This window comes from Polypterus senegalus, chromosome 8, assembly GCF_016835505.1.
Source record: "Polypterus senegalus isolate Bchr_013 chromosome 8, ASM1683550v1, whole genome shotgun sequence".
Classification (NCBI taxonomy): Eukaryota; Metazoa; Chordata; class Cladistia; order Polypteriformes; family Polypteridae; genus Polypterus; species Polypterus senegalus.
This window is the reverse complement of record NC_053161.1, coordinates 106,318,220-106,345,062: the sequence shown is the minus strand read 5'-3', so window position 1 is coordinate 106,345,062 and position 26,843 is coordinate 106,318,220. Positions and strand designations below refer to the sequence as shown.

General features: G+C 41.5%; 1 protein-coding gene across 1 annotated transcript in view; it reads left to right on the top strand.

Annotated features, from left to right (window-relative positions):
• sspn (sarcospan (Kras oncogene-associated gene)) overlaps positions 1-26,351 on the top strand; it is a 55,807-nt gene extending 29,456 nt beyond the window's left edge. The window contains exons 2-3 of the mRNA XM_039761553.1: positions 10,550-10,636; positions 22,553-26,351. Of these exons, the coding sequence (XP_039617487.1) occupies positions 10,550-10,636; positions 22,553-22,906 (441 nt within the window). The 3' untranslated portion in view covers positions 22,907-26,351. The remainder of the gene's footprint in view (positions 1-10,549; positions 10,637-22,552) is intronic.
• Positions 26,352-26,843: the final 492 nt, after the last annotated feature.

The window sequence follows — 26,843 nt, the reverse complement described above, 5'->3', positions numbered from 1 at the left end:
CAGATTGACGGAAGTGCCGGCTGCATCCCCAGAAGCACTCCGGGTGTCTCTGCTCCTCTTCCCCCCAGCACTTCTGGATGTGACCACGGGCCCCTGCAGGGTTGAGCTTCCAAGCTCTCTACCCGTGGTTCCCAAAGCAAGCCCTCCTCCAGTTCTCCTGGGCATCCCGGCTGGGTACCACCCCCAGCCGTGTGCCACAATATATTTTTATATAAAAAAAATTGGGGTCGAATCGTGATCATCTCAGGGAGAAGTCCCGCAAGACTTCTTGCACGTCACGCCCTATTTACAATTTCTCAGAGTCACTTTAACATCCCACGAGACAAGGAAGTGAGACAAAAGGACAGCTGCTCCTCCGAAGCCCCTCTTAGACGGTGATAGAATGGGAAACAAATACAGTTATTTTTTTACCTCCTCTTTGCTCGATCAGCTGCTGGCTTGCTGCTGCTGCTGCTGTTCAATGTGATCTGCATCTTGTGTGGCACTTCACACTGTACAGCACCTGTCCTTTGGTCGCACTGCCTTGTCTCTCTTGTCCCCCAGACATCCTCAAACACTATTTGATCTCTTTTCACTGTTCCGTTATTTCACCGAGTAATATTTTCTGTTTGTTTGTGCTAATGCGACCTTTACTGTCATTTTTGTTGAGACTTTGAAATTTTCCTACTTCCGTTATCTCTAATCTGCCCTGCATGTGTATCATGCCAATGTTTTTGAATTCTTCATAACGTTCTACTTTATCTTTTTCTGGCCCCGGGCGTGGTTAAATCTCTTGGGACAAAAAATTTTAAGAGCTGAGTGAGCAGGAAGCGTGTCTGCCAAAAGCATTCCAACAACTGAGAGGTTAGATGACCATGTTCCAGGGTGTGATTTGTAAAAGTCACCGTCACATGGGACACGCTTCCAAAGGTTGTAAATATGACGTGACTTGACCGTCTCGTGGAATGTGAAAGTGTCTCTCTTCAAAAGATCACGTCTCGTCATAGGAAAAAAAGTCTTGTCTCGTCCCAAGATTTTTTATAATAGATATATATAGATATAAAGCTATAGTTGTTATCCTTTATTCATTTTTGTGCTTTCCCTTGGAATTTCTGGGACTTCAAGGTGGCTACTCTGAAGTTTTTGAGGTTGAGGAAAGTAATTCAAAAAAATGTATTTCATTGTATCTCGATTCATTACAAAGTTCGTGGCATCATTTTGTGGCTTTTGCATCAACCGTTGTAAGCCAGCAGTGGGATTGCGGGACATTATTTGGGCAACCCAATAAAGGGTTATATTTTGCACCGTTCTGGTATCTGTATTTGGATAAAACTAAAAGTCTTAGTGTGCACTTCTCTGTATTTCATTTCTCGATTTTCTGACTTACATTTTTGATTCTTGTCCCACATTTCTGAATCAGTGAAAGATCAGTTTGTCTCTTTGGTTTTGCTCCATTTTCTGATCCTAAATTAAATACTTGCTCTGTTTCAGCAGAACATATACAGTATATAGACATATTGCATGCTATCTATACCTCGTATATTTGTCAGCTCTCCTGAGGGAACATGGAAGTAAGAATTTCTCCGTACAATGTACGAGACAGCATAAACTTGACTTGAGTAGAAAGCAAGAAGCAGCCCCATATAGGACTTCAGTCGACTGAAGGTTGGGTTCCCTCATCCATAGCAGAACTGCTATCAAAGTCAACAGCCAATTTGTTTGCAGTGATTTGTAAAGCTAAAGATACAGAAAGGTTGCAAAGACTTGTGGGTCATGCAAGTTCAGATTAATCCGCTGCCAACGAGGCCCAGCATGCACAAGCTGCTCAATAAAAAAGAATACAAAAAGATGTTGGAAGGATTTCATAAGGTTTAAACAGTCAGGGCCTATTTTGTTGATTGCCCCTTCTTCTCAAATTTCCGAATTAAAGAATTCTTCAAGTACTTGGATTTGAGGCCAGAAGGCCACATATTCATTGATTCTGTGACCCTGAGGAAGTCTCAGTTGTCAAGGTCTTCAGTTGTATAAATGCATAGTCAAATCTGCTTAATTCGATTACAAGCTTTAAAGGGTTAGAGCGTATCCCAGCTGCACTGGGCACAAGGCAAGGACCTGCTAAAGACATGGCATCTCCCACACTTACTCACACATGGCCAGTAGAAAGTGTCTGACTGTATATTTAAAATGATTTGTGAACACGTTTACGTTGATGGTGATTTATCACAGCACAGTTAACCTTAAAACCTGTTGATAATTTGTAAGTTTTCAGTGCTTTCTTATTGTCGTCTTGTCTTTTGGAGTAATATTTAGAAAATTAAATGAAAGAATATAGGATATCCTATCAAAGCAGTCGGCGTAGCAGATCAGAGCACAGAAGGTTTTGTTCTGAAGCAGGAAACACGCTGGTCTTCTAACTCTGCTGTCCTTATTATTCACAAAATCACTAACAGTGGCAGGTTGATAAAAGAAGATGTTTCGAGGCTTGTTTTCAGCACGGCCCGTGTTAGTGATGTGACAGTTTAGAAGACCACTTAATGCCTGGCTCACATGCTTTTGGGAACATGCTGGCTCTTCATACTCTTGTTTTTAATGGAGAATATATCTGGCTTATTCATACTGCCACACAAGATCACAACAGGTAAAAGCAGACATTGGACAGCAAACTCTAATGCAATGGCAGATACGTGGATTTGCCTTATGCAAATATGTGGTGCCATATCTAGAATTCCTGCTTATCTTCTGATGCTATTCCCTGGAAACATACTTCCTTTACTATGAATTTGCTCTTCACATTTCTAGTAAATCATTAGTGACATTAGAAGATTAGAAAAAATTAGATGAGAGCAGGCCGTTCAGCCTGACAAAAGTCATCAGTCCTAACCACTTAAACCCCACAAAATGCCATCAAGTCAAATTTTAAAGTTCTTACAAGTCCTCCTGTCAACCACACTACTCAGTAATTTATTCCATGTGTCTATAGTGTTCTTTGAGAAGACAAACTTTCTAATGTCTGTGTTTCTTATGTTATTATTTTTGGAGTATCTTGAGGGTGACATCACCGTGGCACCATTTAGTGTTCATTTTATTTGTATCTATGGGCATTGCCAAGCTATTGCCAAGACTGACAGTGGCTTTGTGTGTGATGTGGAAATCATGGAAGCTATTTAAGATGGAAGCACGAATTCTGACAGTTAACAAGTTTGTCTTTCTCTTGACCTTTTACATTCTCATTTATTTATGTTTGCTGTACAGAAATCCTCAGATATACCATTGTAAGCATATTCTAATTTTACTGAAAAGTAAATATCTGCGTGCGCAACTGGCATTATCATGAGAACAGGCATTGTTCTTGCGAACTGCTGTATCATAATATTACATTACTTTGCATGATGTTTGTATTTAGGCTGCATTCAGCATCATGTATTCAGATTATCCATTGATATTATTATGTCTCATGCATAGATATATTGGTAAACTGATTTTTTATAAACCAGAAACCATTTACTTGTTTAAAATCTCTAGGTATAATTAGATTTTAATTGTTATAAGATTTAATTTTATTCTTTTTTCACTGAAGGTAATGTGGAATAAAGAAGAGCCTGATGGGCTATAGTGGAAAATAAAAATAAACGAGGTCTCCCTTACGTGAAATTAAATTAAATCCAATTAGAAAAGACCACCATCAATGGGATAGTGTCAACCATAATGAGCTACTGTACATAAAAGCTCTTTCAATAGGAAGCAGGCAAGCATTCTAATAATAAAGTCTTGGACAACAACCACCCTGCAGTCGCTGTGGCCCCATATACACTGCCTAATGCTACACCCTCAGTATGATGGGTGAAAAATGAAGAAAGCTCTGGCATTCTAGAACTTCGGCTTCACGGTGACAAGCTGGGTGCAGTTTGCTTGTTCTCGCCTTGCTTGTGAGATGTTCCTGTGAGAAATCTGATTTCTCCCCACATTCGAAAGTCCTTCTTTCTCCTGGCATATCTAAGTCCCCCGGTGGCCTGTGCTTGTATTTGTATATATAAACCCTTCAGCTGACTTGTTGCGGAGCTAAGCTCCCACTTGTCATCAACCTCAACATAAACTATCCTTCCATTTTCTGGGGTCAGTCCATTACGGGGAACATTCATGCACACACCTACATTAGCGAAATTCGGAGTTAGCACTGTCATAATGGTCAGTCAGGAGGTGCCAGACAAAAAAAAGTACTGAAAAGATTTCAAAGTATTCATAAATAATTGTTAGAAACACAAAAATAAATCAGGAATGGCAAGTGAGAAGAAAGGTGATACAGAATAGAGGTTAAAGTAGCAGTTACACCTAAAGCAGCAGCCTCAAGGCAAAAAACAACATTACTTGACCCCGAGATACTTGAACTCCTCCACTTGGGGCCGGATCTCGCTCCCAACCCTGAGAGGACACTCCACCCTTTTCCGTAAGCAGCACTCTTCTGTAAATGTTGTCAAACCACTAATGTCTCCCAAATCAGATTTGAAAAGTGTGCTGCTATAAAAGCAACTTTAAAGAGTTTCTGTAAATGAAAATGTCCTGAACTATTTTGGTATTCACTTTCTGACATTGAAATGACATAACAATCATTTTTGCATTTTTAATACAGTAAAACCTTCGATTGTGAGTAACTTAGTTTGTGAGCATTTTGCAAGACGAGCTAAATTTTTAAAATAAATTTTAACTTGATAAACAAGCGAGGTCTTGCAATACGAGTAGTCCTTTTTACGCTTTGTCACAAGCTCTCTCTGTCCGCGGGATTGTGGGTAATCATGTCCCATGCTCGGTCTCAGTCGGCTTGCCTCACTCATGTAGTCAACATCTGTACGAGGGTATACTGTTTACTATAGCATGGTGACCATGTGTGTGTGCGCTGCAACATGCGAGTCCCTGTCATGCACCCCAAAACACGAGGCTTAGTCTCCGTACCTTAGCAAAACCAGCTTTATTCAGCTTGAAACAGGAACAGCACAGTTATTTATTGTAGCGAGATCTACTGCTCTCCTATAAACAGACACAGCAATCCGGCAGGGTCGGAGCCAAGTAATGCTGTTTCCTTGCATTTATAATGTTTCTTGCATCACCCATCGACAGCGGGCGTTTATAGAACAACCGCAATCTTTTCGGATTCACTTTTACGGCAAACTACTACAGTGCCGGGAGCCTGCGGTTGCTTCGCTACACTCTTACACGTGTCGTCCTGTTGGGGGGAATCCCAAAAGAGTTTAGAATGCTTACAGTGCATAAAGCATTTTTTTTTTTAATTTTGCGTCCAAGGGTAGTGACTCTTCAGGCAAAAGCAACTGTCATTGGATAGGTTCCTTGTTAAAGTCGCAAAAAAAGAAAAAGATTCCAGTGAGCCAACAAACAGCAGTGATTCTGTTAGTTATAGTGAAAGTTGTCCTGCACAATAGCCCTCCTCCTCCTCCTCTCCTCTCTCTCACACCATCCAAGATTCTTTTCAAAGGTAGAGTGCAGGTTAATTTGTTTTACATATTTTTACTTTATATTTTTCATTTTTATATGAATATTTTTGGGTTGTAGAACGAGTCATATGAGTTTCTATTATTTCTTATGGGGAAATTCGCTTTGATATACGAGTGCTTTGGATTACACACGGAACGAATTATGTTCACAAACCGAGCTTTTTGTTCCATCAAACCACATCATTGTTCATATATTAAAAAAAAACATTATATGTATTGAAGAAAAATGAAAAGACATACACACGTGAAAAAACTACCAGAAATACCTTGGGTTTAGATAAACAATATCACCTTTAGTTTTATGTAATAAGAGTTTAGAACTTTAAAAGGTGAAACTTTGAAACATTTACATTTCTAGAGGTGGTACACCAAGAGGACCCGTTCTCCATAGTTGACCTTTAAATAAAGTTGTCTCCTACGTAAGTGTGTGCTTGAATAGACCCTGTGGTGGCCCTGTGCCCAGGGATGCTATGGCCTTCCGAAATCGTGAACTGGATTAAACAAGTTTGAGAATGTGATGCTGTTATATTCTCACGATATGTTATGTAAAACGTAGTGTTTAGTATGTGAAATTCATTAAGTCTGAGTCTCAGTTTATTTCTTGTTACAGCTTTCATAATTTTGCATGAGACTAAAGTAAGACTTATTGGTCCGTATGTACTGCCATGACATTTGAACTCCCGTGTTGTGGACTGGGGTCACACATTTGTAGCTTACTAGTTTCCCAGCACTTCTCCCATCTGAAGTGGTTGCTGGAGTTTGCTTAGTAAAGCTTCAATCAATCAATCAATCAATCAACATTTATTTATATAGCACATATTCATACAAAAAAATGTAGCTCAAAGTGCTTTACAAAATGAATAGAGAAATAGAAGACACAATAAAAGATAAACATTAGATAAAGATAAAGCTTTATAAATGGTGTTGTGCAAGCACAGGGGTTTAATTCATCTTCAATGCATTGAGGGCTCAGAGCTCTTTTGACCCCTAAAGGGTACATTTCTTGCTACTGCATATCCTTAAATCATAGCTGGATTTGAAATATTTCAGATCAGGCTTTCTAAATATGTGGCGCACCGTTCTGGCCAGGCAGAAGTGAGAGATCCAGCAGCAGGAAAATAGCATTTTGTAGTCTGGTTATAGTTGCATAATTTTTCGGAAAGGTGCCAAAATTAAACTGATTAATAGACATTTGTTCTTTATTACAATCTTCATGGGAAAAATAAAAATGGAAGAACTCTATCAAATAATTTCAGTTCTGAGAAGCATACAAAAATATTTAATGGTCCTTTATTTACAGAAGATATCGCTGTGACTATGTGATGGTCTGAAGGTGTTAAGTTCTCCCATTCTTTACTATCTATCCACTTTTGGAAATGTCTCTGTCCATTATGCATTTGTTAAGAGTTGGCATTTATCTTATCGGCCTGTGGGGCAAGCCAGGACTGAACTCTACGTAGAACAGCAGCCCATTGCAGAATGCAGTTCCCCCACAGCAAGCCAGTTTACGTTTGGTCAGTTTATTTTTCGTGTATGTTTTGGAGATGTGGGAGTAAAGCAATGTGAGCACAGGAGGACCAGGGTGGTACCTACAAAGTTACAGTTACAGCCACTGTGCCTGTCTTTATTAATTGAACAAGAAATCAGAATAAAGGAATGGACATCATCAATGAAAGTTCATTACTTGCAATAAACAGTCAATCACCTGATACAGTATCAGAGCTTCTTCATGTCTTCCTGCTATAAGCCAGGATAAAGCGTAGCCATGATGGATAGACTGATACAGGTCAGGTCAAGTCAGGTTGGGGAGCATGCACTGGTACAGCAAGTTGACACATCCACCACACAACGAAACAACGAAACACCTTGGGATCCTGGTTGGCAACCCTCCCGAGGGAGACAGATGGTCCAGTCCCACCATCCAGAAATGACCATCTATCTGCCACAGCCAGGTGTTACATGGGTGTTCCCTTGACCTGGTCCACATGGCCATAGTGCCGTAACTGATGCTCCCTCACAATGCAGGTAATGAGCCTCATTTGGGACTCCATGAGCAACCGCTCATTCAACACAAAGTCAAACCAACGTTACCCAAGGATTCTCTGAAGAGACAAAGGAGTCCAGTCTTCATCTCAGGTCACTGGATAGTGTCCATGTCTCACAATCATATAGCAAGACAGGAAGCACCAGGACTCTAAAGACTTGGACCTTTATTGTTTTGCATACATATCGAGAGTCCCACACACCTCCTTCCAGCGACCTCATGACCCCCATGCTCTCCCACTTCGTCTATTAACCTCATAGGAAGAGTCACCAGAGACATGAATGTCACTGCAGAGGTAAGTGAACCTCTCGATGAGATTGACATTCCCTCGGCAGACAGATACACATTCACATTTTTGCCCAGAAAATATTTTCACTTCAACCACTCACTCTCAAAAAGAAACTTTATCTAGTCAGTGTATCTCTTTGCACATATAAGAATATCTATCTGCAAAAAAAAAAATGTAAAGCTATAATATGACATGTGGCCTAGAGGCCAGCATTATTGCCTCACACAACATCACAGCGTTAACATGATCTCACAGTGCTCAGAGGGCACATCTTTCTTCACTGAGGTAGGGCGTGTAAGCCCCCAACAGACTGAGATTTCATCCATCTTATCCATGGCTGACTTTGTGTCATCCATCCACTGCTAGGATGATTGTTCCATTTAGCAGAAAGATGACAAAACTAAAGGAAAAGAGATGGAACACATTACAGGTACAGAATACAAAAACACCTCTTAAAAATGGAGATAGGACAAACATTTATCTTTCAGCTTGACAGTAGTCAAAATATATTGCACCTTCATCATCACCTCAAGGCTAAAATCTTGAACACCCAAGAGCAGTGCAGTTAAAGTGCTGACCCCAAACGTCTCAAGGATCCATGGCAATTTATAGTTTGTGGTCAATAAGTGATGTACAAGCAACTTTAGAGAAGCCAAGGACAAAGGAGGAAGAATCTCAATGCTAAGAGCAAAGCAAACAAGAGTTAAAACTATTTTTTGCATTAAACGTACTTATATCCAATGTTAATGGGATTCCATATTCAGTTTCCACTATGAAATAGTTTGATCTGAAAAATCAACAGCCAGCACCAGTGCTAGGTTATTTTGCACCCTTACTAGTACACCAACTGACTGTTGGGTAGCTAACACATGCGGCTGGGTCTCCCAACACCCCCCACCCCTGAACTACACCCTAGGTACATGCCTAATTCACCTTAATGGTGGTGGCAGCCCTGGCTATTGCAGAATACATTCAGGACTTCATAGATTTGGTGCATTCTCAAATAATTAAAGTTTGGTCAATGCAGCAAATCAATGTAACAATCAGCAAAGCAAATCAAACATATAAAATGGGGACAAGCAAAAACCTTCTATTTGCATGCCACAAAGAATGGGTGGGACAAGAGTAAGAAATTATTCAAAAACTGAAGCAGAAGAAACAATCCTATTAGAATAAAGAACATATCAAGAACAACACCACCAGGCAGGACACCAGGCATTGCAGGGTCCATCGACCTAATCTGCATGTCTTTGGAAAATGGAGTAGCACAGTAATGCAGCAACTAGCACTGAGGCTGCACGGCCCCTGAGACCAGGGTACAGGGCAGAGATTGTGGGCTTTCCTCTGTCTGCATGGGTACCTTCAAGGTGATCTGGATATCCTCTCATGTCTCCATATGTGCAGCATACAAATTGGACCAGTGTGAGTGAGCCTGCCCTACCCAGGTTCAATTTTGTGCTCAACCAGCTTCCATTTGTACTCCCATATTCAATATGAAGAAACTAACTGCTTACATACACATTTCTTTTTTAAACTTCTCAACTTCTGCCTTCCTAAAGTGAAAAGATTCATCTCTTTCCATTAGTCCTCCAAGGTCACACTCCACAGCCTGGAGGTAGTCTTCTGCACGCTGTAGGCCTGAAGGGTCCTCAGTAGTGTGTTGTACATGACTTGCACCTGACACTTCTGATTACCATACCAAATCTCAACTGTAAATGCCCGAGTTTGGAAAGTCCACTATGGCTCCCTAGACACACATGGCTAAGCTGAAAACCTCACATGACCTTTTCTGTTTCTTAATATTTTAGCAGATTTTGCATGTGTTGTGTTGTCGATTAAGCAAACGTCAGCATTGTCCTGCATTCTTACTACTGCCACACCCCAGTAAGCAGATGTTAAAAATGGGTGAGCCTGCATGGGTCAAGAGGTCTCTTCTCAGCTGCAATCCTTACGCTGCATAACAATTCTGACTAAAATATTTTAAGTTTAAAACAAAGAAGTTCTGTACTGTGCAGCCAATAACCACTTCTGCAGTGCACGGCAATCACAGAATGTATCACAGCTGAGAAGCCGAAGCTCCCTTTAGAAGGCAACAACACATTACGGTTGTGGTGAGCTGTAGGGACAGGAATTAACAGTTGATGGGGTGCCAGTCCATCAGTGGGCACACTCACGGACGTCAATGGCAACTATGGAGTCACATACCAACTTAACATGCATATGTTAGGGGGGTGAGAAAAAGCGGGTGACCTGGAAAATAAAAACAACACCAGGGATAAAGAAGGAATGTGCAAAGTCTACAAAGTCCAACAGGACCTAGCAGTGAACTCCAGTCTGTGGAGCTGTGCAGCAGCAGCACCAAACAACACCCTGCTATGAGAGCCCAAAATAAAAAACAAAAGAATGCATTTTTAATACAATTAACTTTCATTTTCCAAAGTTTAGCTTTAAACAATTGCACTTTATTTTACACAGCTCTTTTCTAAGGTGTAAGACCACTGCCACTGGGCAGGTGTGATCACGCAGCATGGCAGACATGGAGCTTCACTTTACTGGCCCACCTTGCCTGCCTTTACAACAGCCATAAAATATCAGTCAGGTTGTGCACATTACTTATTGCTGGTCTGAGAATCTGACGTTTCTTCAAGAGACAGGAGTTAACATTTCATTTAGACCTGACAGGTTTTATTTTCTGTCGATGTTTATGTTCTCACCATTCTCTGTTTGTTTCAGGTATGCGTGGTGTCTTTGTTGGGATTTATTTTGTACTGCACAACTTACTTGCCTGATGAAAATACATCCATGCAATTCATCATAAAGGTAAGATCTATTTTTGCAGACTAAGTCACCTGATCAGAGTCACTTCATGGGTGGGATCTGAATTTCTAAACTAACCAAATAACGTAATAATAATAAACATTAATGAGAACAAACATCACTCCCTTAACTTACCCGGTTATTTATCCTACCGCGGATTTTCTGAACTTGCTTGTTCCAGGGTTATGAGAAGCTGGGCCATACTAGGCCGGACCCTGCCCTGTAAAGAGTGCTAGACCACTGCCAGGCGCATATCCACAGCGGGCCTCCCTAATGTTTCTAACAGCACTTGCTTACACAAACGCAGGTAGATCTGCAGACCCCCCCGGTAGATAATGAATGTCCTGGCAAGGAGCTGCAGCTTACAGAGGCGTGTGCTGGCGTACCACCATCAGCGTGTAATCCGACTGAGCTCAGAAAAATCCTAAGCGTGCACGGTGATTGTAAGGAAGTGCTGGCGGTCATCATCAGCAAACCAATGGACGACAATGTTCAGATTCTCTGTGTTTTTAAGGAATATTTACTCATTCTCTGTTTGAAACAGTTGCCTAGCTCAGCCCTGATGACCATTAGTAGCTAGTGATTTGTATTTTAAAAGGAGATTTCAAACTTTAAACATGTGTATGTTAAAACCTGAATCTTCATTTCTTCCGTGTTATGAATGGCACTTTTTCAGCAATCAAGAACTAATCAAGTCTCCTTTATAAACGGAGGCGTCTGTGTGGTTTACATTCTGCTGAAATGTGTCAAACTCTTTTGCTTTAGCCTCAAACCTACAGTTGAGAAGGCAGATTCTTCATGTTGGATTGCATGAGCAGATGCAAGTGACTGTGCAGTGTCGGCCCATTTTTGTGGAATCAGTTCTGTCGTGTTCTCCTTGTGTTTTAACAAACCTGCATTCCTAGGACTACCTGTTCTGCATTTAGTAGTTTGTGCCATCGATGCTTGTATTTTAACGGGTATTTGTTCACTGCGCTCTGTGCCTGCACTCAGTGAAGAGTACCATGCAAAAAAAAAAGAAGTTGTAGGGGACTAGCCCCTTGATTTACTAAAATGGCCCTCTTTGGTGTCCATAGTGCACTTTCAATACTATTAGACTTTGGGGACATGAGGAGGTCCCTCAGTGTGTCACCCGAGTTACATACACTGTGGCCCTTAACTTTCATAATTGACATCCCTCAGGAGAAGGTGCCGTAGGTGTTTTTTTTTTTGGGCGAAAATGCCCCTTGAGTTACCAAAATGGCACCCCTTGGTGTCCATAGCACACTTTCAAGATTATTAGACTTTGGGGACCAGAGGGGGCTCCCCTAGAACTACCAAAATGATGCCCCTCAGATGTAACAGAAAGGTATGGAGCATATGCACCTTGAGTTATATACACAGCGCTCCTTGCTGTCAGGGCACGTGACCCTTAACCTTCAAAGACGACACTCCTCAGGTGACGGTGCCCTTGGCAGGCTGCCATCGAATGGACTGACCTGCACTGTGACTGTGAAGAGCTCTGCTTCTTTTTACTGTGCTTCTCAAAGTTCATCTGTGTTCACAACTCACTTAAGCCAATGTCAGATGAGGGGATTATAAGTCATGGAGTAATGTTGGATTTCCTGACTACGGTTGCTGAGCTTGATGACAGACCATGTCAGTTTACACGACTGGAAATCGCAGCCAATGTCACATTTGTACCCTGCATGCCGCCCTTCCAGCACTATTGTGATCACCCCTTTTTGTGACGTGATGTGACAATCACTTATTGCCTGAGAGAGCCGTCTCTGTACGAAGGATTAACAGGTCCAGTCACAATCTTAGCTCTTTTTTCCCAGTCTGTCATGGTTTTCAAAAAACAAGACATCAGATAGTTGAGCTTCTCTTGTGACTGTCAGGTCTAAAACACTCGTGTTTCTTATTCCTCGTTGCTCTCTGCATTGTGTTGCTCTCACACACTCACAGCCCACCCCATGACTAAAGACAAAGTCAAATCTATTTGATTTTCTTGGGGAGAGTCGTGAGTCACTGGACATGTCACATTACATGACTGCATTGATTGCTAGTGCGCTTCCAGAAGAAGCCAACTTGACTGAAAATCGCTGGAAAAGTCCAATAAAAAGGACGCAGGGTTCCATAACGAATCACAGCAGCATGGGGCACAACACAGGAATAAACCCACACAGAGCACATCCATGCACAAACATTTCACACATGGGTAGGACTGCGAGTGCGTAGACAACACGGGGAGAACAGGAAAACAGCACAAAGACAATGAAAGGGCCAGGAGTTAAACACAGAGCTCCAGGCCCAAGTATCACTGTGACAATCTGTACTTGCTTTGGAAATGTGTTACTGTCATCTAATAAACTGTAACCCGGTGCCTTATTACACACACAATTAAAACCACAGAAGATAAAATGCAGCACTGTCAGCCAAAAAAAGGAATAATTCAACCCTCAGAAGAGCCTGGCAATGTCTAAGACTAGCATCACAAAGAAAAAGTTAAGGTACACACACAAAAAAAAAATGGTACCCAAAAAGAGATGTCAAACAGCAACAAAGAGCTGGCATCAATAAACATAATACAGTAATCCCTTTGACTTTCGCGGTTTCACTCTATCGCGGATTTTAAATGTAAGCACATCTAAACATATATCACAGATTTTTCACTGGTTCGCCGCTTTCTGTGGACAATGGGTCTTTTAATTTAGGTTACATGCTTCCTCAGTTTGATTGCCCAGTTGATTTCATACAAGGGACGCTATTGGCGGATGGCTTAGAAGCTACCCAATCAGAGCACGTATTACATATTAACTAAAACTCCTCAATGCTATAAGATATGCTTCCGCGCTGTGCTTGTTTGCTTCTCTCTATCTTTCTCGCTCTCTCTGCCTGACGGAGGGTGTGAGCAGAGGGGCTGTTTGCACAGACGACACGGACGCTCCTCTACAAAATGCCGCTTTATCGCGGTGCTTCTGTATACTTAAAAACATGTATTGATCTTTTGATTGTTTGCTTTTCTTTGCGAGCGCTCTCTCTGACATTCTCTGCTCCTGACGTGCTCCTTTATGACGGCGCTCCTTTGAAGATAAGATATGTTTGCTTTCTTTTAATTGTGAGAAAGAACTGTCATCTCTGTCTTGTCATGGAGCACAGTTTAAACTTTTGACTAAAGGGTGTTATTTCATGTCTAGAGGGCTCTAATAATGTTAACAGGGTGGGAGAGTTTATAAGGGCTTAAAATATATAAAAATAAACACACAAACATATGGTTTCTACTTCGCGGATTTTCATCTATCGCGGGGGGGTCTGGAACGCAACCCCCGCGATCGAGGAGGGATTACTGTAATAAAATCAACACAGCAATATAAGGAAACACGGCACAGTGTCCATGTTAAAACTCAAAGGGCCTTGGGAACTGGTGACATGAATTAAAATGAGAAAGACAAAAAGTAGAAAGAGCAAAGCAGGACATCATTCATTCATGCATTCATTCATTCAATCAACATTTTGACAGGAAAAACAATTTAGCGTTTTAATCCCAGGATTCACACACTGATTTAGAATTTGGAGTGAATGGAAGCTACCATCTTCTGGGGTCCCAAATACAATACAATACAATTTATCTTTGTAGAGCCCAAAATCACACAAGGAGTGCCGCAATGGGCTACAAATGAACAAAGCAGCCAAAGAAGACCTTAAGGAGACACGCTGTAGTAATTTTGAATCTCATTTCTTTGCTGACACAGGGCGTTCTGTCTCTGGTCAGATTTCTCAGCTGCCTAAGTAGCATTGCCTTTGCAGTTGAAAAGTGATCTTCATCTCTGTAATTCGTTTGAAAGAAATGTCACCGTGTTATTTTCCTAAAAAGCTAATGAACTAGCTAATGAATTAACTGCTGGCCTTAATTCAATTTCAATTCCTCTGACCCTCTCCAGTTCTCATCCTCTGTCACTTCTGCAAGTGCATACAGTTTTTTGGAATTGCTGCTCACTGCCATGGCTCACTTGTGCGTCAGATGTATTAGCCGTGGCATTTAATGATCTTGCCCAGTCTAGCATTCTTCCCACATAAATCTGGTGTGGGGCCTTTTATAGTATGATGATGCCGGCCTTTGACGGCGCTGGAGTACAGAAGAGCGCCTGCTGAGCTCTTACATAGAGAGCGTCTCCCAGTGTCTGGATTAGCCTTAGTGTAGGTCTGTTTTTATCTAATGTGCAGAAGTCTAGAAGAGGGCGACCTTTACACACTTGTTCAGTATTATCCTGATTACATTACGCTCCATATTTATTCCTTTCTTTGTATTTAAATCCATTATCTTATTGCTACAAAAGCACTGACTGTCACATGTAGTAGTGCTGGACTGCAGTGTAACACACAATCAGCGTGCATTCTGTCGGACTTTTGATATTTGCTTTGAGTTCACTTAGGTTTCCTCCATCTACTGCTTTCCGTCTACCTCCATAGGCACGTTCATTATGTTGACCGTTAACGCTGTAGGTGTGGGAACATGATGGTGTCTGCTGGGAATGGCTCTGGCCTCAACAGGTTTGAAGAATACATTTCTTTTGTGTCTCAGTTATATTAGACCAGTAATGGCGCACTGCACGATAACATGCAGTGAATACACTTGACTTGAGCATTCCTAGTTTTCATCCTCTTTCTCTGTGCATTTAGCATTCGTTTGCTCAGAGGTTGATGTGCTTGCTGCTTCCTGGGCAGCTCTTCTTTTTTCCACCCTAGTGGCCCGCTTCTTCTCTTCTTTCGTTAGCATCTAGTCACATTAAAACTTATTAAGTTAGTAATTGAGTTGCAATTACTTTACACGTTTTCTTTAATTTTCCACTTAAGCGGACACTTGATTGATTTAAGATACGAAGAGGTAGGGGAAGTGACAGTGAAGGTGGTAGGGATGAGAACGGCACCCATACACATGTGCCACTTGGCTGCTGCCAAGAGTTGATTCTACAATAAAATAAAATAGTATACGTGTACCAAATTTCAAGTCAATAGGTCAAACTGTTTGCGAGCTACAGGTGATTTAAAATCCTGGACAGACAAATGAACAGCCATGGTAGTGTATTATAGAAGAAAATTGATAATCATATATATATATATATGACAGGACATGTTATATTTAAATGGCTTATTCCAACATTTATGGCAGAATTGAAATTGTTGAATGTTGACCACCTTCTGTCCTGACTATCGATATGCGCACAAACACACAGCATTATATGAGTACAGCTCCATACACAAAGGACACTCTCCTATGCAGTGGATGGATAAAAATTAAGAGAATATGCAAAGGGTCAAACACAGCTAAAAAAAACCAGCCTATCAGATGGAGCGGTTCACTTCCCATCTGCCGCAGTACAGCAGTCTCCTACTTCACATTCCATCTGTCTCTCCCAGTCCCTTTAGTGGCTCTGGTGTCCCTGTGCCTTTGACACCTTAAAGAGCTTTACCAGGACTCTGTCTCCAACGCTGTCCTCCTGCCACCTGATCTCGGAAATGGGAAAAACTGCCTGTCCAGCACTATATGTGGCCACCTAGAGGGCTGGAGATTTGATGAAACCCAGACAGAACTCCATTATCTTTCATCCTCTTTTCTTTTTCCCCAAGAGAAGCAATTTGCTCTCAAATTACTTGTTGAGAGTGCTTATCTTATAACATACTCACCTGGAGGTCTTGAGATATCCAGCCAATCCTCCAAGGTTTCTCTCTGTTACTCTAGTGTCCCATAAAGTTTCACAAAAACTGTTTCTGCCTCGTGCTTGCGTCTGATGGTGTGTGTTCAAGGTACTGAAATCAGGTAGGCCTGAAGTGGATAGTTCAATATTATACATACCATAATAACAACATATAGCATAAGACAACACAACATAACATAAAGCCTTTGTTGTGAAGTGAGTTGGGGTGCATGGTGGTGTAAGATTTTTTAATAAACGCAATGTGGCTCAGACTTGGTGGATGTGGGTGCTTGCCAGCGAGAAGCTGTGTGGCCCCGGAGTGCTTAATGGGGGTCAACGTGCAGTCAACCCCGGCATTCCCCATTGATACTCGATGGGTCTTAGCAAAAGCACCTTGACCCACAAAGGTATGAAGAGTCTGAGTAGGGGAGATAGATAGATAGATAGATAGATAGATAGATAGATAGATACAGTAGATAGATAGATAGATTGATTGATTGATTGATTGATTGATTGATTGATTTGGGGGAGCAAATCAAGGGAGACAGTTGAGAAGAAACCAGAAGTGTAAGTGAGAGTTTGAGGTGGTGCTGTGGACAGGAGGCCCACTGTGACTGAGGGGAATGGCACTCCATGCTGGGTCAGTCCTGTTGAGCATTTAGGGAGCAGGAGCAGCTGGTGGCATTGTGGATCATCCTATGGATGCCTGTGATGTTGGGTTTGGTTTGTCCCAGTGGTGACAAGCTGATGTGGCTGGGACAAAAGCCTTTTAATGGATCACTGGGCTTGCAGGTGTCCTGACGCCACTGAGACAACCCGATGGATGAATAGGGTAGAGACAGGAAAGAAAGACACACTGAGTCTGAGGAATATATATGTAGAAGAAAGGAAGTATTCCACTTTTAAGTCTGTGATTTTATTCCAGTTTTTACTTTCTGTTAGATATATTTATTGATTGATTGAATGGTTGATTGATCTTTACTCCCACAATGAGCGCTACGTTTTATGGATTATTGAATTATTTTTCGGACACTGCTTTGTTGGAGTGAAATGCACTGAGCACTTTCTACACCAGTTTGTTGTTTGAGTCCTCACTGCACTCATCCATTCTCTGTCGGGACTACTGGTGTCTTGGGAAAGGGGTAATGCCAGGGCTGCGGGCAACTGGGGCATCACAACCCAGCCATGGACTGACACCCTGTCCAGGGGTTTGCTGGTATGAGCCCCAGCTTCTCCATGACCCTGGCTCTGGAATTACAAAACTGATGGATGGATGGATAGTACAGTACATGTGTGCTTATAATGGGTATGCAAGTGGGATTTAAACCTAAATTAGGAGAATATTACCATTTTTTTTTTATTTTAACAGCATTGGCTTGCTGGGCTTGGTATGGTTTTTAATTTTCCACCCACAGAATTCTGTTGATTCTGATTGTACAGTATTTTGATTATTTATCTACCCAAAACTGTGCTACATTTGGTCAAAAATTCTTGTATTAGGTTTTGTTTTCCTCTTGGATTCTATTTTGCTGAGTTAACCCAAGTTTTAATTTACAGTACATAAAATCACACATACAATGCAACACTGTCTTTATTATGACTAAAACTGAGTCTTAAGCCAACAACAAAATATTTAGCTTCTATAATGAAGTATAGCTTACTCATTATTTGGTGCTTGATTCATTTTCTTTTTTAATTTTTATTTACAACTTTGTTAATGAGACCTACTATAGCCTAAAAATCACCGCTGTTGAAAAATGAATTATGGAGAATCCACTGAACAGTGTCATCTCCAGGCAGAGGAGCAGCTTCAGAGACAGACTGCTGTCACCGTCCTGCTCCACTGACAGACTGAGGAGATCGTTCCTCCTCCACACTATGCGACTGTTCAATTCCACCCGGAGGGGTAAACGTTAACATTATACAACATTATTGTCTGCTTTTTGCATTTTTATTACTCTTTAATTTAATATTGTTTCTTTGTATCAGTATACTGCTGCTGGATTATGTGAATTTCCCCTTGGGATTAATAAAGTATCTATCTATCTATCTATCTATCTATCTATCTATCTATCTAAATGTTATTCTGCAGCATTCCTGAAATTGAACTAACTGACTAGCGTCAAGGCTCAGAGCCAAACAATTTCATGGCAAATGTGATCTACGTTTGTGAATTTGAGGGTTGAGGAGTAACACCGCGTGAAATGCCACGTGTTCCAAATGGTGCTAGATCAGGCGTTTTACAGTTTTTACCAATTGTTTCGGTTTCTGAAAGTTATATTTTTTAGCATCACAGACATTCCAGCAACAACTTTATTTTATTTAGTTTTCAAAAAGTTTTGGCAAGAACAGTATGATTTTTTTTTCCCTAAACGTAAGCTAGAAAATGTGAAATTTCTTACTGTGTGGGATGCTTGAGAGAGCCTTTTCGGTTCCAGACATGCAGATTAAATGATTGTGCTGCTCACAATGGTGTTACATTGTTGGGTTAGTTGAGATATTTTGCTTTTCGGTACACATGATATGTCTGTATATCTTATCACTTCTGTCACAAGAGCTTGTTGTTATTGAATATTTATTGTTATTGAATTGGCCTTTCTTGCCTGAAGCTCACAGATGTACCTCCATGTCTGCCATTCACCAGCAAGTTAGTGGCAACTCCTAATGGATAAGAAGAGGTCCTGTAAACAGCCAGAGAGTCAGTTTGCTCTCAGGTCTAAAAACAGTTGAAGTAAAACTACATTCAGTTACTGCAGACAACATTAAAGGAGTTATACATAATGAGAATGTGGACGGTATTTAAACTTTAGCCAATGCTGTCATAAACAAAGAGGGTGGAATGGCCTCGCTGTAAGGCAAATTCACCATATTCAACTTCCTTTCTTAAGGGTCTTCTCTACTTACATTACAAAGCACTTGGGGCAAAAACAAGTCTCAGGTGCAGATTCACTACCAGCCACATGTACAGTACAAGGATCACGTCAAGCACAAAGTGAAGGGTATGCTAAGCAGATGAAAGATATACTAAAAAAGGAATTAATGTGCCAGGAGTTCTGTTATTACCACATTTTTATTTGCTCCTTTTATTTGATTTTTTCCCTGAATTGTTTATTACATAACATGACGTTCACTTCTTGCAGTCCACCTGCTATTCGCCTACACCAGCACTTAGCTATGGATCGATGTTTCAAAGTCACCCTGAAAACTCTTACCAGCACAGACTGCAACAAGTGCTTGCACTATTCATCTTGCACAAAACAAAACAGCATGAGCAACCAAAGATGATGTTTAAAGACACCGCTAAGGCCTCATCAAAGACATTTCCATCAGCACAGGTTCCATGTTGGGAGCTGCAACTGCGCCTACTGCAGACTTTCAAGAACATAGAAATGAAACAGGAAAGCTGCTTAGCAGACGTCTGTCAGGTTGTTGGTGCTGATGGTGCCAATAGTTTGTAATTTAGCAGAAAACAAATGAGATCTGCAACACATTAGCACGGAGAGAATCAGATTTATACATCAAACTGCTTGGACTCAGAAATTCATATAATCTCAGTTATCTATTTTGTCTACAGATATGTCGGTAAAGACAAGATAAACAGTGTGCACTGTAATGTGCTCATCACGTAGGGTGGACTGGTGTCCTATCCAGGACTGGGTCCGACCTTGTATATTCTTCCAACCTTTAAAGGAATACTCCACCCAAAATTATACTTTTGTAAATGTTATTTACCCCATATGGTTTGGAGTGATGCAGTTCAGGTCAGGTGAGGTGAGGTTGGGGAGAACGCACTGGTACAGAACACCACATGACAAAACAGCTCGGGATCCTGGTTGGTGACCCCCAGGCAGACATGCTGTTCAGTCCCACCCTCCGGTAGCCGGATAGACAAGCGGTTCTACGTGCCTACCCGGATGTGCCACCTCAAATTGGGACCCGAGTGCTGCCATGCAACAGGTGATGCCTCAGCACCACAACATTTCTGATCCCCAATTGGCTCTCTGACAGTTTTGACTCTTGCGAGGATGAGGCTCTCAATTCCTCTCCCCTTCATAATGTGAGCAGCCTTTCTATGCAGCAGAGCTACTCCCATGGAGAGCAGAAAGGAGTCCTGTCTGTCATCTCAGAGCTGCGGTGGCTGGAGTGTCAATCCATGATTTCCCAGCAAGCTGGAGGAGCGCTTGCAGGGCCAGATGCAGTTTAACATCATACCCAAGATAAGTAGTGATGCTCGAGAAAAAAATTTGAATCTCATGTTTTCATGCAGAACAAATCTACCAAAATTTATACTTTGATGGAAGCTGTCAGTGACCAGCACTGGACAACAGTAAACAAAATCAAAACGTCCATGAAAACATCTCATGCTCCTGAAGTCGCATGGTCCATGTCAAATTGTCCAGTCGTATATTCAAAACATACAAAATGCTTTTTTTGAAGACTGGACTCTTGGCTAGTGGTATCAGGGGTAGAAGCGGGTCTTCAGTCAGTTTAAAAGGGCAACCTCAAGTGAAAGGACTTCCTGGATTTGGGCTACTTTCGTTTTACCAGAAGAATCAATTTGACAAAATGTTAACAAAAAATGAATGCATTTTGCAAATTGGTGACTTGGCATGGATCACGGGACATGAGTAATGTGAAATTGTTTCATGGATGTTTTGATATTATTTGCTGTTGTCCAGCGTCAGCCACTGCCCACTTCCATTAAAGCATAAACTTTTCTAGCTCAATTCTGCATGAAAACATGAGATTCCAAATTTTTCTTATACTATCACTACAAAACACATGGAGTAAGTAACGTTTAAAAAAAAAACATTCTGAGGTGGAGTATTCCTTTAAAATATTCAATAAGGAAGATTATTGAGTCATTGTTATAGGTAAACTCCAAGAATAGACTCCTACAGGTGGAGCCCCACATGCTCTTGTTGACGCAGCATGACAGACTGAAGAAATCCAACAGAGAACCTTCTTTAATCAGCCAGGTTCATTCGCACATAATGAATATGAAGCATTTTCAACACACCAATCAAATAAATGGTATGGTCCAGAAACACACCTCAACATTTAGTACTATGCTCTGTTGGTTGGGAGCATGCACTGGTACAGCGTGTTGCCGCACTGTAAAGTCCCACCATAGTTAATCATTAAGAGTCATGGGTGAATACCTGGTTAAGAGAAATAAGACTCCTGAGTTAAACTGTTATCAGAGAATGGCACATAAACTGAAATGTTATACGATTATCTTTTCTAACTTAAATATACCAGTATAAATGTCAAGATGTCCTAGATAAACAGACAGGAAGTTTCAAGTACATTTTTCTCTTGCACACTTAATAATGCTCCTTTCAAAGAGAAGCTTCAAGAGGTTACACATCACACACCGCTGCCCATTAGAGCTAAGCACTAATGGTCACGTCTCAAACTATGCCTTGGTTTCAGATCACCGACATTGCACATTCACACTCAATTTATTTGCTTTCATTTATTTTCATAGCTGGGCAGCCTCGCAGTAAGGAGACCTGGGTTCGCTTCCCGGGTCCTCCCTGCGTGGAGTTTGCATGTTCTCCCCGTGTCTGCGTGGGTTTCTTCTGGGTGGTCGACATGCAGGTTATGTGCATTGGCGATCCTAAATTGTCGCTAGTGTGTGCTTGGTGTGTGTGTGTGTGTGTGCCATGTGGTGGGCTGGCGCCCTGCCTGGGGTTTGTTTCCTGCCTTGCACCCTGTGTTGGCTGGGATTGGCTCCAGCAGACCCCCGTGACTCTGTAGTTACGATATAGCGGGTTGGATAATGGATGGATGTTCATAGCTTCTGACCATCATCCCAAGATAACTGCCGAGCTACAGTGCAATTGCTTATGTATGTTTCTTACAGTCGTTTAAGTGATTTGCTCCGAGTCACACGGTGTTTTAGAGGCGAGGGCTGAACTGACTACCTCATGGTGTGAAGTCCAGAGCCACTGCACCATAAACCGCTCACATCTGCAGATCTGAAGTGGAGCTTGAGTTAAAATATCAAGCTGCATCATCAGGCTGGTGCTCTAATCCCACTCCCCTCGTGCCTCAGCATTCGGTGCTGATTTAGGATGAACTAAACTAACACATCAAGGCTGTTGTGTGAATTACTTTTATTGTTAATAACTGTACAGTGCACTTGAGCACAGTTGCATAAAAATGAAACACAGTGACTCTAGGTGAAGGAAGTGAAATGGTAAAATGCATCTCTCTTCTCTTTTTTTTTTTCCAGCTGGCATACTTCTTGCTGTGTGCCCTCGGACTGGTCGTTTGTGTCCTGGCCGTAGCCTTTACCTGTCATCACTACATGCAAATCAACAACTACACGTGCACCATGGAGGACACATGCGTCTGTAAACTGAATCCCGAGGACCCCATTGCCAGGAGCTTTGTCTACATGGGCGTGCAGGACTGCAGCGATATCACAAGTTCTCTCAAACTTTACTTCCTTCTCCAAATCATCTTGAACCTGACCCTTGCTCTCGTCTGTCTAATTTCCTGTTTCGTGATGTGGAAGGACCGGTACCAGGTTTTCTATGTAGGCTTTCAGCTGGGCCTTCCTGCTGAGCAACAGCTAAAAGTGTAGGCTTCACGGTTTGTGGTTTCACCTTCCTCACTTAGCGTGGTGTGACGGCAGAACAATCCAAGATCTAAATGTGCTGCACGTGTAATGCAGGAAAAGCCTAGGTGCCCTTTGCATAATGCAATATTCAGTGACCCAGACCGCTTCCGCACTTTGTGAATTCTCAAGCAGGATTCAGTAAAGTGGAACTTTCTTCTCCTCCAATAAAACATTTTAAGGTCAAAATGGATCCAAATAATTTCCTTCTTTTCAGGAATGGGAAAAAAAAAAATCACCAGCTCCTATGGACAATGTTATTAATTTGAAATTGAATGAGATTAAGAGTGTATGAAGACTGCAACCATCTATATTTTTTATCTTTTTACTACTACTAATTACAAATGTAACTGATTGATCGCCAACAGCCGAAAACCAAACCACAGATGACAAGTGGGGACCTTTTTGTTTTTGTTCTAACTCGTCTTGCACTTTGTAGTTTTCTACTAAACACATCTAAGACTCACATCACATATTTCTGGGTTTGCCTCTGCATAATGTAGCTTTCTTTTTGACACTTGGCTCAACTAATGCAAAGAAAAAGCAGACTTTTTTTAATGACAAGAATATACTTTTTTTGTTTTTGCTTCTGCCATTGCTAGTAGGATGAAAGAATCGCTCGACTGTTCTGGTGTCTGTACAGCAAATAAAAGACAACTCCTGAACCACAATAAATAATTTAAAAGAGAGTAGCAGGAGACTCTCTAGTACAAAAGTGATCAATGTATGAAGGTGCCATATTACTGGTGACAAGACGATGGTGTGAACAACTGAAAATTTCATGCCGTAACTCTCAAAAGTTCCAAAGTTGAAATCATTCTCGGTGCTAATATTTATAGATTTTCCCCTGACTCAGAAATAAACTGTGGCATTATTTCATTATTTACTGATTAAACCCATCCCAGAATCTTTTGGAACAATAACTGTATGTATAGTCGAGAATAAGAAGGAGTTCTTCAATACCAAATGCAGCCCTTCTGCCAAGGTTCACGTTGAACACAAATGTACAGTACAGCCTGTCTTGGTGTGCAGACGATCCAACTACAACAGTGGGCGTTATGGAGTGGAGATGGATGTGGGCGGGTCCAGATGTCTCACCCCGCCCATATCCAGTAATCCTCGCCTCGCTGCAAGATGGCCGAGTTATAGCATATGAAAGCCATGACACTACGTGTTAATTTATTTAATCATATTCTTGTTTATTTATTCGTCGCAATACAAGTGAAGTACCATCTCCACTGCCATACAGTATCAAGTACTAGGAAACACTTGGACCTCCAGCCCTCGAAGAAAGGTGGTTCATGCGCCTCTCACGAAACACAGCACCTCAGGTCACTCTGACGAGGGTGCTGGCACCTTTCTCGTGCCCTAGCAGTGTGTGTGATCAGTTAGAATTTAGAATGTGCTTCACTCTCATCAGATGCCCTCTGCGCTACAACTAACTGTAAAAAGGACCCCAAGTCCAACAACATGGTGGAGGAAGCCCACACCTCCAGTTCTTTAGTCAGTGATGTGCTGAGAGTTTATGAATTGTGTCTGCACTAAAAATGTTCAATTCAGTCTGTGCAATATGCTTGGATGTCAGCAGATGTCAACACAGTCAGGACACGTAGCTGCAGCACCGCCTACCGTGAGAAGGACCTGAAGCCCAATTTAGTTGATGAGGTGACACAGACCTCCAACTCTTGGGTCATATTATGTGCATCACATCATAAGCATTTGATTAAGACCAAGCTAAAGATTAAAGGCCCAGTGGTTCGACAGTCTTTGCATGACAGACAGACAACTCCTAGAATTTCTTATATACTGTATATATTTGCAGAGAATCAGCCCAGTTTAATCACAGTAGTTCTATGGTGGAAGTTTAGGTTAGGGGTTAGCATGGTTAGGGTTTCGAGTGAACAGTTAAGGTTAAGGATGAATGTGAGCACTTAACATTAACACTCAGACTTCGAACCCAGCACACATCTGACTCTACCACACCCTGCGTTAAGGACCCTCTCACTTACATCAGGAGTCACTTACAACAAAAGGTTAGCCTGGCCTCGGGTCTTCACGTCAGCGATGGGCATTTGAAATTTGAGATGATCCGATGAAGTTCTCGAGCTACAAGGTAACAAAGCAACAATCTCTTCTTAGTAAATGTGTTACTTGTAGATATGCTTTTGATTACTTGATAGATTAGCATTATCTGATTTCTCGATTTGTGTACAATTCAGACATGTCTATTGGCTACATTATAGCTAAAGAACAGGTTTGGTATTTTAAAGGCATTTTTCTAATATTACTACTAATATTCTACTTTTTATATAAAGGCTTATGCATATAAACTAACACTTTTTATAAACAGTTCTGAATCTGCCTACTGGCAAATATGCCTCAATTGATGAATATACAAAATGATTTTTATATACAGAATGTATGTGTGGGTGTGTTTTATATATAGAACATTCATAAAATTGTATAACCGCGTAAAATACTAAATATAACAACCAAATGTCTGCATTCAACTGAAGAGGAAGGATTCCCATTTTTTCCATGCATTAATAAGTCTTAGCATAAGCGCCATCTGTGCTTGGCAGACTTCAGAGGCGAGCTGCATTTTTCTACACAGTTGCTATTCTGGTGACTGTTGAAATAGTTCATGTTTTGGACTTTGTCTAAAATTTTTAACGTAACTGCACATGAAAAAATCGGGCAGTTTGAAATTTGTATTTCTGTGCAATTACCAACCAATCATTACTGTTGTTCTGTTTTACCATCATGCATGCGCAGCATTGAGTGAAACATCTTTGTACCATCCGAAAATCACTCATATCAGCGACTCTGAGTTGGCCCAGTCTGAGTGCGAATGTGTGGCCGGCTACAAGAATGGGCCCTTTGACAGATTTATATGCCAACCGGAGCTACTTTCTGTCTTTTGCCCTGTTCTGCCAGGGCAGGCTTTGGCTCCTTAGTGACTATAAATTGAATTAAAAGGGCTTAAGGATGTCATGTTTAAAGTTTTGGAATGGTTCCATTATTTCATCAACATCCTTTGTGTGAGCGTTTGACATTGAAACTGTTTTGAGTTTGCCATTTCTCTCAGGAAGCTTCAGCTTTCCTCCATTATCAGATAGAAGAGCATGCTGGGTACACTGCATTAAACTGTCCTGTTCATGTGCCTTGTCCAAGGCTGGTCCTCCTCCTTTTGCTGTGATGACAAACTGTAGATCAAATTCAGATACCGTAAATTAGTCAGACATTGACTAAGCGACTTACTCCTGAACAGAGTTATGGGTGGCAATCCTCACTAGCACAGGGTGCAAGGCAGGAACAAACCCTGGACAGGGTGCCAGTCCATCTTGGGTGACTGTATGTTAGCTGCACCTCTAATACAGAACTGTTCAATATTAAAAGCAAAAAAAAAAAAGATCTGAGTGTTTATTAAACACCAAATAATGCAATACCATCAGCCAGTAGGCCGCAGGGATCCTTGGCACCGGTACTGTCAGTCCTGCCTGCTAGCCACACATCATTGTCACCGTGTCTCACCTCTGCTTGTTGCTCCAGCCCCTGTAAGCTCTGGCAGAGACTAACCGCCCGGGGCTCACGTCTGTGCTGACCCAGCATTCATTCATTTACAGAACACCCAATCACAGTGTTGTAGTGGGCAGCGCCCATCAAATCAGCACCTCTAGGCAATCGACCTATCAGGAAAGTACATTAAAAGGCCTGCATATCAACAAGAGCCTCTTCTCTCATTGTTGCTATTTTCCTTTTAACACACAGCAATCTACAGAGCTCCTCAGAAATGGCCTGATGTGCATTAAAGCTGCAGGGTGCTGACAGTCCATCTGCACTGCTTCCTGTGACAGCACAGATAGAGAATATAAATGTTTAATGACCTCAGTGATTACAGGAG